General features: G+C 35.4%; 1 protein-coding gene across 1 annotated transcript; it reads right to left on the bottom strand.

Annotated features, from left to right (window-relative positions):
- Positions 1–1,877: 1,877 nt before the first annotated feature.
- LOC128584268 (uncharacterized) lies at positions 1,878–12,524 on the bottom strand. The gene is made up of 3 exons (XM_053589314.1): positions 12,375–12,524; positions 11,459–11,495; positions 1,878–2,045 (listed from the first exon to the last, which is right to left on the bottom strand). Exons 1-3 carry the CDS (start codon positions 12,522–12,524, stop codon positions 1,888–1,890), a joined length of 345 nt encoding a protein of 114 aa, XP_053445289.1. The 3' UTR covers positions 1,878–1,887.
- Positions 12,525–12,835: the final 311 nt, after the last annotated feature.

Raw genomic sequence — 12,835 nt, 5'->3', positions numbered from 1 at the left:
TGAAAGTGATTTTGACTACATTTGAAAAATCTTGAGGGTAGAGCTATATATTCAATGACTCAAATAAAATTTGTTTTTTATCTACCACACAGAAGAGAATGTGTTCATTATTGCCAAAGACGTTAAAATCTAAACAACGACAAACATAGGATGACATGTATGAGCAAATCATCCCAGTTTACTCAGGTCTTTCCCAGATCCATTACTGAAAGTTGCATGTCCTGAGAGGTCCATTAGTACTGGACAAACTGAAAGGGCTGGTCACAAAGGCACCTTATGGGTTAGAGTAATGACTAAGATAAGTGTTAACTGTAGACAAAACTGCAGAGTCATTTACTCTCCAGAATTAGTGTCAGGTTTAAAACCAGAATATATTTGCGTGACCCAGCAAAACACATTATGAACTAACAGCAGTGTCAAACATTGAATTATACCTAAGCCTCAACATGAGGAGCTGACACCCTGCATTGTCTCAGATAAATATCTCAGAATTCCAAACTCAATACACACAATGCCAACTTAAGTTTAACTCTTACTTTATTGTTAAAGAGGTAAAAAAAACTCGAATGCAAGTTTAAGTTTCTTCATAGCTAATACTTTGATTTAAAATATAAAAACTAAAGGCTGATGCATTATAATATTGTGACTATAAATAAGTATTCTTTGGATTCTTTCCTCAGAGGGTCTCTTGGCACTATTTAAAGGAAAGTTATCTACTGTAAAAGGTTAATCAACTCAAACTCAACAAAAGGTCTGACTTTAATTGAAAGTCCAAATGTCAAAATCTGAGACAGGCTTTAAATAGAGCAAAACAAATTTAACATGTGGCATGCTAAAAATTCTCTTGTTTAAATTTGCATTCCCAAATCCTTACTAGAATGACAGTAAATAGTTTGTGAGAATGACAGCAGACACTTGCTAAAATGACAGTACACATTTTGATGATAATTTCAGCACATGTGCATGAGGGATATTAGGCTATAGCTTAATTATCTTGTAATGCTTTGATCAGGCTTTAGTACTAGGGTAATGCTGGTCACTGAAAAATAGCATAGAAAGTGTTCTTTCCTCTTCTACTTTCTGTGGAGGAGTTTTTATAAAACTCATTATTTCTGTCTTAAGTGTTAGAATTTGCCAATGAAATTGTCTGGGCATGGATTTTCACACCATTAGAATTTTTCAATTATGAGCACAAATTTAACTAATGGATAATCTATTCCAATTATCTATTTCTTCTTGAAGATATTCTTGTCATTTGTGTTTTTCAAGGAAATCACAATTTCATCCAAGTTGTCAAATTTAAATATAAATTTTTCTCATAATATTCCCTTATTGTCTTTTTCAATGTCTGAAAGAGCTACACTAGTATTCCTTATTTTATTTCTAATCTAAATAGAGGTATTTTCTCTGTTTTTTTTCCTCTCTTTCAAATACCAGCTTTAATTTGTATTGATATTCTTTCTTGTTTTACTGCTTTCATGTCCATTTATTTTTGCTTTCACATTAATTCCTTACTTCAGCTTCCTTTGAGTTATATATTATATTTGTTCCTTTTGGTTCCTTATGGAAGAAGTTTAAGTCATTGATTTGAGACCCACATCTTTCTAAAATCAATAGTTAATGCTATAGATTTACCTCTAATAACTGCATTAGCTATACCCCACAAATTTTGAGATGTTTTACTTTCATTTTCATTTAAGAAAATATTTTTTAAAGGTCTCACATATTTATTACTGTATCAGCTTTTAGTGAAGAGCACATAAACAAAGAGAAAACTCATTTTCCTAATGAAACATGGCCAACTGTCCAACTGATGACATTTTCAGCTTGATATGATGACAGTGACCAAGATACAGCATAAGAGTGGGCCGTCTCATGTGCAATTCCTTATAGACCCAGCTTGGTTCTACTCCAGTGTCTCCTCTTTGAGTTGTACCTGATTTTATTACCAGTTTTCATTCGAATCCACTGGGGAATGGGATGATTTTGTTTTTGTTTCTTGGCCAGAAACTGCTTGATTCTGAAAGTCTTGTGAGAGAACACAGCAAAGATTTTTTTGAAAAAGAAAAAGCAATGTTTTAATAGTCGTATAACTTCCTTTTTAATCCCTGGATAGCCTGCTAGTGAACTGTTTTTTTCAAGTATTGGGAATTTTTCCAAATGTCTTTCTGTTATTGATCATAATCAGTAGTTTTAATTCAACTGTAGTAAGAAAAAATAACTTGGGGGCGGCACCTGTGGCTCAAGGAGTAAGTAGGGCACCGGCCCCATATACTAGGCGGTGGCAGGTTCAAGCTTGGCCCGGGCCAAAACTGCAACAAAAAAACAAAAAAGAAAGAAAGAAAGAAAAAAGAACTTGGTATAACATTAATTCTTTTGTGGCCTGGAATATGGTCTGTTTCGGTGAATATTGCATGTGCACTTAATAATAATATATATTATGCTGCTATTGGATGGAGTTTTCTATAAATGTCAACCCAGTCACGTTGGCTGATAGTATTCTTCAAGTCTTTTCTATCCTTACTAATTTCCTGTCTATGTGTTCTACCAATTATTGATCTCAGAGTCCAGATATAATTTGTTTATTTATCCTTTCTAGGTTATTAGAGTTTGTGCTGCTTTTTGTTTTTGTTTTTTTGCTTCATTATAAATCTCTCTAATTAAGGGCATTAATGTTTGTGATAACAGACAGATTATCATTTAGGATACAGAGATATGAACAAAACAGTCAACCAACCTACTTGATCTAGTTTGCACTTATAGAATGAAGATGTCCACTATTTGCACTTCCATTCAACAAAACAATAATAAGTATAAGGAGATATATATAAAAAAATCGCTGTATTTCTGATTATACTAGCAAAAAATGTGAGAAAAAATTGTCCAGAAGTAGAGAAATAAATACATAAACTGTAGCTTATTCATATGAAGAATATTATTAAGTAACTGAAGTAAATAAAACTTCATACATCAATTTGTTAAATCTCAGAAACAAAATGTTGAATGAAAGAAGCAAATTAGAAAAGAATATATACAATACAATGGAAGAGGTTCGCTTTACAAAATCAATCAAATTAATTTATTTTCTCCAGAAAAAGTAAGCACACAATATAATCAAATCACTATCTACCAAGATGATATTTGATAAAACCTAAGAAGTTCCTTTAAATAAATTTTTAAATACAAGGTAAAATAAGAATATGAAAAAACATATGATCCAATGTAAAAAACATATTGCAAATTCTAGAGCAATCACTATAAAAAGTAAATACATAAATATAATTGACAATCTAAGAGTAGAGATAAATTAGATTAATAATGAACACTGAATTAGTGCAAAAGAAAGCAGAAAAAGATGAAAAAGGAAAGAAGAGATAGCATGAATAAAAAATAATTTGAAAAACAGTAAATTTTAAATCTTGCCAATATTAAAAATATGTAAGTATAGATGGTTTAAACAAGCCAATTAAAAAGCAGAGAGTCTAAATTAGATAAGAAAAGCAAGACCAGAAATCAACTTTAATTATGAAAACACAGAGCACTTAAAAGTAAATGGATAGTTAAAAAAAATACATGGAAATGTTTATCAAAATAAAGCAGGAGTCCCTTTTGGAAGACAAAGTAGAGCCCTTACCTAGGAACATCACTAGATTTAGGGTTTAACATTATTAGGTTTAATGATATTACGTTACATTAAAAGGAGATGATTCATCAAGAGGGTATAACAATGCTCAATGCATTTGTACCCAAGAATAGAGCTTTGCCAATGGAAAAGAACCCAATAGTCTATAAAATAATTCAAAGAGGCTTATTCTGAGTTGATTATGTATAACCATGGCCTAGAGAGCCATGCCTATGAATCCATGAGCAAGTGGTCTCACCCTGGTTGGGTTACAGTTTGGTTTTATACATTTCAGAAACATGAGAATTACTCATAAAGTCATAAATCAATACATGGAAGGTGCACATTGGTTTGGCCCAAAAAGGCAGGACCTCTCAGAGCAAGAGATTTCAGGTTGTAGATGGGTTTAAAGGTTCTTTGATTTGTAATTCATTAAAGAAATGAAGCTTTGCAACGGTTCTCAACCTGTGGGTCACGACCCCTTTGTAACAGTGAAAATACATTGTGGCATTAGGAAAGTTGAGAACCTGGTAGAGGCTTGAAATGTTTCAGGATAAGGAAATCTGTTAATGAGAAAGAAACCTCTAGACACATACTAAGACTCAAGTGATCTGTTAAGTATGGTTTAACCTTTGTTTCACATGGCTTTATGCTGGTTAATGATTTTATATCTCATTGTTACAAAAGAATAACTTCAAAAGCCAGGGCACAACCAGCAGCATCTGTCCTCCCTTCTCCTTGTGGCTGGTAACTCAGCTTTAGGGCTCTTTTATGGTGGGGTCTCCTTGGCCAAGAGGGAGTCCATTCAGCCAGCAGGGGGCTTAAGATCTTATTTTAGTTCACAGCTTCAAAATACATGAAGCAAAAAGTGACAGAACTAAAAGGATAGAGAAATCCACAACTATCATTGGAAACTTCACTAGTTCTCTCTGATAAAGATAGAAAATAAAACATCAGTAAGGCTGCAGGAAACCTGAAAAACTCTATCACCAATTTAACCTAGTTGATATTTATAGAACACTCCACTGAACAATAACAGAATACATATTCTCTGTCAGTACACATGGAACTCTGAACAAGATAGAATATATTCTGGGCTATAAAACAAATCATAATAAATTTAAAGGTTCAAAACCATCGAAGTATGTTCTATGATTGCAAAGGACTTAAGCAATAAATTAGTAACAGAGAGATACTGAAAAACTTCCAAGCATATGGAAATTAAAAATATGTTTATACATAACTCAGTGGTGACATAGGAAATCACAGGGAAAAGTAGAAATGTTTAAATAGAATAAAAATATAATGTAACAAAAGGTATGAAACAGAAAAAGCAGGGATGAGAAAGAAATGTACAGCAGTGCCTATTCATATAAAATAAATTTCAAATCAGTTATCTGAATCATGACATTAAAAATAAGGAAAGCAAGAGAAAACCAAAACAAGCAAAAGAGAAGAAATAATAAAGATAAGATCAGAAATCGCTAGCGTTGAAAAGCAAACAATGGAGAAAAGGAAGGAAACCAAAAGCTAATTGTTGAAAAAGATCAATGAAATTGATAACCCTTTAAGCAGACTGATAAAAACAGAGAAGACATAAATGATCAATATCACGAAATGAATTAAGCACAGCTAAGTTCATTAAAATGGCTGAACTGTATAATACAGTATTCAATGAAAAATGTCATATAAAAGCTGAAAAATGCAAAATTAAAAACCACATTATGAGCATTAGACACAAATGTAGTAAGACTGTACAGAAAAGCATTAGAATGGTAATCAGTCAAATCAGGAGTCTGGTTACTTGGGGCAGAGCAGACAAAGGCGTTCAAAGTTATTGGTGTGCTTTGTTTCTCAAGTAGGATAACATGAACATGAATATCTTTTTTACTGGTTTTAATTAAGTCATAGAAAAAAATAATTTTTTGAATTATTTAAACAATAAATCTGAGAGGATTTTTTTTTTAATTTTATTTTATTTTTAGAGACAGAGTCTCACTTTGTCGCCCTCAGTAGACAAAGTAGTATGCTGTAGCGTCACAGCTCACAGCAATCTCCAGCTCTTGGGCTTAGGTGATTCTCTTGCCTCAGCCTCCAGGTGTTACTGGAATTTTGTCTTCTCTCCTGGCTTGCTCGGTGACCACAGGACCAATGGAAAGTCAAGATTTATTAACAGAAACCAAAAATTACAACAACTACAAAATCCAAACCCCCACATAGAGAACCCAAGAGGGGAACAAGCTCTCCTGATCTCTCTTCAGGGTCTCTGCTCAGGGGTTTATATAGTGGGGTGGGGGACTGTTCTGCTAAGGCCTGGGTCTTGTCAGTTACAGCCAGCTGTCCAATGAACTCTTAGGCCTTGGAAACTGACATGAAATCCACCAGTCAGAAGTGCATGTGTTGGAGACAGCAAGGCGCCAGCCTCTCCCATTTCCCCACAGGTGTCCGCCCATCCAGCAAGCTGGTTCCTCCAGCCGCAGGAGCATCAACACCTGCAGGGCTAAGGCAGCAGGTCATGTTGCCACCTTGTCCTGCATCACCGGGTAGCTAGGAATACAGGTGCCCAACATAACGCCAGCTATTTTTTTGTTGCAGTTTGGCCAGGGCGGGTTGGAACTCGCCACTCTTGGTATATGGGGCCTGTGCCCTACACACTGAGGCAACAGGCGCTGCCCAATCTGAGAGGTTTTTTATAATTCTAAAATTCTTTAACATAAGCTAGCAACTTCCAGGAAAACTGCCAAAATATATGCACAATTAAGAAAAGATAAGGTTAGTAGAACTTTTTCTTCTCTAGCCATACTATAAACTTTTGCTACAAAGTGTCTGACAAAACAGCACTGACCTTACAAAATGCTTTCTCTCCTTCCAGGAAGACCTACCACATATTAATTAAATGTACCACTGAAATAAGCTGTGAATGTTGAAACCTCAAAGCTGAATAGAGTCAGTGCCAGCAATATTCTTTATTCAGAATCTCTACTTAAACGAGTACATTTTTCTTTTCTTCCAACCCAACCCACCCACTCAATAAGAAAAAATAAACAGGGTTAAGGGAAATCAAATGTATGGTAGGGACTGAACCTTAATTTTTATATTAGTCATAAAACTTTCTGAATCAAAAAAGAATTGTTAAAATGTTCAATATGGTTTGCTTTTTATAACTGTTTTTCAAAAGAATCTGAGGAATGAACTCAGCATGTTCAATTCCCCACAACTATAAAAGTATATCCTACTAAACAGGCAGATCACTAAATTTAAAGGAAAATCACTAAAAATAAAGGAAAAATTCTTGATCAACCTGTTTATCAAAAGACATTCTTTTTTTTATTTTTATTACTAAGAACTGCCTTAGCTATACGGCGTTTTTTCTGGTTCCATACAAAACACAGAATCGTTTTTTCCAAATCTTGAAAGTACGATCTTGGTATCTTAATGGGGATGGCATTGAATAGGTAGATTGCTTTGGGAAGTATAGACATTTTAACAATGTTGATTCTTCTGAACCATGAGCATGGTATGTTCTTCCATTTGTTAATATCTTCTGCTATTTCCTTTCCGAGGATTTCATAATTTTCTTTATAGAGGTTCTTCACCTCCTTTGTTAGGTATATTCCTAGGCATTTCATTTTCTTTTTTTCAAGAGATATTCTTTTTTTCCTTTCTTTCTTTTTTTATTTTGTTAAATCATAGCTATGTACATCAGTGCAATCAAGGGGTACGATGTGCTGGTTTCACATACAATCTGAAATATTCTCATCAAACTGTTCAACGTAGCCTTCATGGCATTTTCTTAGTTATTGTATGTAGACATTTGTATTCTGCCTTTAGTAAGTTTTGCCTGTACCCATTCTAAGATGCACCATAGGTGTGGCCCCACCCATTATCCTCCATCCACCCTAACCTCCCCTCTCCCTTCCCCTTCCTTGGCCCTTTCCTCATAGTCTTGTGCTATAGTTGGGTTATAGCCTTCATGTGAAAGCTATAATTTAGCTTCATAGTAGAGCTGAGTACATTGGATACTTTTTCTTCCATTCTTGAGATACTTTGCTAAGAAGAATATGTTCCAGCTCCATCCATGTAAACATGAAAGAGGTAAAGTCTCCATCTTTCTTTAAGGCTGCATAATATTCCATGATATACATGTACCACAATTTGCTCGTCCATTCGTGGGTTGATGGGCACTTGGGCTTCTTCCATGACTTAGCAATTATGAATTGGGCTGCAATAAACATTCTGGTACAGATGTCTTTGTTATATTGTGATTTTTGGTCTTCTGGGTGTAAACCTAGTAAAGGAATTATAGGATCGAATGGCAGGTCTATTTTTAGGTCTCTAAGTATTCTCCAAACATCCTTCCAGAGGGAACGTATTAGTGTGCAATCCCACCAACAGTGTAGAAGTGTGCCCTTTTCTCCGCATCCACACCATCTCTGGTTTGGGGATTTTGTTATGTGGGCTACTCTTAGTGGGGTTAGGTGATATCTCAAAGTAGTTTTGATTTGCATTTCTCTAATGATTAAGGATAAAGAGCTTTTTTTCATGTGTTTGTAGATCGTGCGTCTGTCTTCTTCAGAAAAGTTTCTCTTCAAGTCCCTTTCCCACCCTGAGATGGGATCATGTGTTCTTTTCTTGCTAATACGTTTCAGGTCTCTGTGGATTCTGGTTATTAAACCTTTATCAGAGGTATAACCTGCAAATATTTTCTCCCATTCTGAGGGCTGTCTGCTTGCTTTACTCACTATGTTCTTGGCTGTGCAGAAGCTTTTTAGTTTGATCCCAGTACTGTATTTTTGATACTGCTTCAATTGCCTGGGGAGTCCTCCTCATAAAATATTCACACAGGCCTATTCCTTCAAGAGTTTTCCCTACACTTTCTTCAAGTATTTTTGTAGTTTCATGTCTTAAGTTTAAATCTTTTATCCAGTGAGAGTCTATCTTAGTTAATGGTGAAAGGTGTGGGTCCAGTTTCAATCTTCTACAGGTCGCCAGCCAGTTCACCCAGCACCATTTGTTAAATAGGGAATCTTTTCCCCACTGAGTGTTTTTAATTGGCTTGTCAAAGATCAAATAACGGTAAGTAGCTGGATTCATCTCTTGGTTCTCTATTCTATTCCAGACACCTACTTCTCTGTTTTTGTGCCAATACCATACTGTTTTGATTACTACCCATTTATACTACAGTCTAAGGTCTGGTAGCGTGATTCCTCCTGCCGTGTTTTTATTGCTGAGTAATGTTTTGGCTATTCGAGGTTTTTTCTGATTCCATATAAAACGAAGTATTATTTTTTCAAGATCTTTAAAAGGTACTTCATTTTCTATGAAACTATAGTGAAAGGAGTTGTGTCATTAATTAGCTTCTCATCTTGGCTGTTATTGGCATATACAAAGACTACTGATTTGTGGACGTTGATTTTACATCCTGAGACATTACTGTATTTTTTGATGACTTCCAGGAGTCTTCTGGTTGAGTCTTTGTGATTCTCTGAAGTATAAGATCATGTCATCAGCAAAAAGGGAGAGTTTGACCTCTTCTGCTTCCATTTGGATTCCCTTTATTTCCTTGTCTTGCCTAATTGTATTGGCTAGAACTTCCAGCACTATGTCGAATAGTAATGGTGACAGAGGACAACTTTGTCTGGTTCTAGTTCTAAGAGGAAAAGCTTTCAGTTTTACACCAGTAAAATATTAGCTGTGGGTTTGTCATAGATAGCTTCAATCAGTTTCAGAAATGTACCACGTACGCCTATACTCTTCAGTGTTCTAGTTAGACAAGGATGCTGGATTTTATCAAATGCTTTTTCTGCATCTATTGAGAGGATCATATGGTCTTTATTTTTGCCCCTGTTAATATGGTGGATAATGTTTATGGACTTGCGTATGTTAAACACAATGCATCCCTGGGATGAAACCTACTTGATCATGATATATGACTTTTTTAATGATAAGCTGTAATCTATTGGCTAGGATTTTATTGAGAATTTTTGCATCTATAGTTATGAGTGAAATTCATCTGAAATTCTCCTTTTTAGTTAGGTCTTTTCCTGGTTTTGGTATCAGGGTGATGTTTGCTTCATAGAAAATGTTAGGGAAGATTCCTTCATCCTCAATTTTTTGGAATAATTTCTGCAGTACAGGAATAAAAAGTTCCTCCTTGAAGGTTTGATAGAATTCTTATGTGAAGCCATCTGGACCAGGGCATTTTCTTTGTTGGAAGTTTTTTTTTTATTGTTTCTTTAATCTCAGTGCTTGAAATTGGTCTGTTCATGAGCTCTATTTCTTCCTGGCTAAGTCTAGGGAGAGGGTGTGATTCCAAATATTGATCCATTTCCTTCACATTGTCAAATTTCTAGGCATAGAGTTTCTGGTAGTATTCAGAGATGATCTGTTTTATCTCTATAGCATCAATTGTTATTTCCCCTTTATCATTTCTGATTGAGGCTCCTAGAGATTTTACTTTTCTATTTCTTAGTTATTATGGCCAAAGGTTTATCTATTTTGTTTATTAAAAAAACCAACTCCTTGTTTCCTTAATTCCCTGAATGATTCTTTTGTTTTCACTTTCATTGATCTGCTGGGGGCATCAGCATACCAGATTTTAGGCTCTACTACAAAGCCATAGTGGTCAAGACAGCATGGTACTGGCACAAAAATAGAGACATAGACACTTGAAATCGAATAGAAAACCAGGAAAGGAAACTAACATCTTACAACCACCTAATCTTCAATAAACCAAACAAGAACATACCTTGGGGGAAAGACTCCCTATTCAATAAATGGTGTTGGGAGAACTGGATATCCACATGCAAATGACTGAAACTGGACCCACACCTTTCTCCACTCACAAAAATTGATTCAAGATGGATAAAGGACTTAAATTTAATCATGAAACAATAAAAATCCTCAAAGAAAGCATAGGAAAAACACTGGAAGACATTGACCTAGGGAAAGACTTCATGAAGAAGACTGCCATGGCAATTGCAACAAGAAAAAAAATAAACAAATGGAACTTAATTAAACTGAAAAGCTTCTGTACAGCTAATGAGACAACAACCAAAGCAAATAGACAACCTACACAATGATAAAGGATTATTTACTTATTTTGAATCACACAAAAGCTTGATAACTAGGATCTACAGAGAACTCAAATTAATCCACATGAAAAAAAAAGCCAACAATCCCATATATCACTGGGCAAGGGACATGAATAGAACCTTCTCTAAAGAAGACAGACGAATGGCTAACAAACATATGAAAAAATGTTCATCATCCCTATCTATTAGTGAAAGGCAAATCAAAATCACCCTGAGATACCATCTAACCCCAGCGAGAATGGCCCACAACACGAAATCTCAAAACTGCAGATGCTGATGTTAATGTGGAGAGAACACTTTCATACTGCTGGTGGGACTGCAAACTAGTACAACCTTTTTGGAAGGAAGTATGAAGAAACCTCAAAGCACTCAAGTTAGACCTCTCATTTGATCCTGCAATCCCATTACTGGGCATCTACCCAGAAAGAAAAAAATCCTTTTATCATAAGGACACTTGCACTAGGACACTTGCACTAGACTGTTTATTGCAGCTCAATTTACAATCACCAAAATGTGGAAACAGCCTAAATGCCTACCAACCCAGGAATGGATTAAGAAGCTGTGGTATATGTATACCATGGAATACTATTCAGCCACTAAAAAAAATGGAGACTTTACATCCTTTATATTAACCTGGATGGAAGTGGAAGACATTATTCTTAGTAAAGCATCACAAGAATGGAGAAGCATGAATCCTATGTACTCAATTTTGATGTGAGGACAATTAATGACAATTAAGGTCACAGTGGGGGAAGGGAAGAGCAGAGAAAGAAGGAAGGAGGGGTGGGAAAAGGAACCAGAGAGAGGGAAGGAGGGGGGTGGGGCCTTGGTGTGTGCCACAGCTTTGGAGGCAAGACATGATTGCAAGAGGGACTTTACCTAACAATTGCAATCAGTGTAACCTGACTTATTGTACCCTCAATGAATCCCCAACAATAAAAAAAAAAATGCATTCTTTTAGCAAAAAGTACAAAGAGATGCTGTGCAGAGCTGCCCTTAACCTTCTGAGAATAGAGACATGTCAGCAGACAGAAAAGGGCTAAAGCAAGACTGATAATATATGAAAATATATATCATCAACATCATAATATGGAAAAATCAATAGTAAATGTAGTCTAAATCAGTGATTATCTGTTAGGGCCCAACTTTATAAATAGGGAGAAAAACACAAGTAATAACATATTACTGTCTCAGAATTCCCTAAAACCGCCTTGTTACAAATTCTACCTCATCAGAGATATGAAATCTTCCAAATCTGAAAAACGGGTACTGTAGCAACACAGCAAATATTCCAGCTACCATGAGCAGTTTAAAAATGGTTTCCTACACAATGCATGTTTCAGGGAATTTTATGACCAGGGAAGAAATGGAAGGGGTTGTTCCAATGATTCACCTATAAGTCAACTAGAAACTTCTGCCAAAATATTTAAGCTTATGTTTTAAATCATCATCACATTTAATTGAACAGGTCATAGTCTCATCAAAAGTCAAATCCACTTACTTTATTTTGATGCTTAGAAATGTCTGTTAATAGAGAAAGTAGGTTTCTCATCTACTGCATCTTTCAGGTTTCCATAATTTAAGAAAAGGAAAATGAGTCTGTGCTCCACTGTCTCCCTTTACCAACTTCATGTTCATGTAGGGAGACACTCTCCAACTTTCATCACAAGATCCAGTGGCACTAATAGGCTGGCAGGGTGATGAGCAGGACAAGGCGACACCGACACCTCACTCTGCTGAACAGTCCAGAAGGAAAAGTAGCAGATGATGCAGGAATCATCAGTGTTGATATAGTCACGAACCGTCATTTAAACAAACAAGCTTAAAAACAAATTCTACAAAAAATACATCAAAGACTACATACCATTGATTAAAGGCAGGAATGAACAACAGAAACTAAAGAGAGAAAAAAAAAAACAAGCTTTTGTGATGCTATTACAAAACAAATCTAGTAGAATTTTCTAATTCCAAAATGGAATAGAAAAATATGGCATAGTGGGTGTCCTGGACTACCATGGGGATAGTATCCCACATATGATTTTATTTAAAGGTGATTTTAAAGAGGAACATTAGTCAACTTAGCCATTTACTTTTAATTTATCATTTGGTCATTATAACT

The sequence above is a fragment of the Nycticebus coucang genome, chromosome 4 (genome assembly GCF_027406575.1).
Source record: "Nycticebus coucang isolate mNycCou1 chromosome 4, mNycCou1.pri, whole genome shotgun sequence".
NCBI classification, from domain to species: Eukaryota; Metazoa; Chordata; class Mammalia; order Primates; family Lorisidae; genus Nycticebus; species Nycticebus coucang.
Note: the sequence above shows the minus strand (reverse complement) of the source record. Positions and strands in the feature narration are given on the sequence as shown.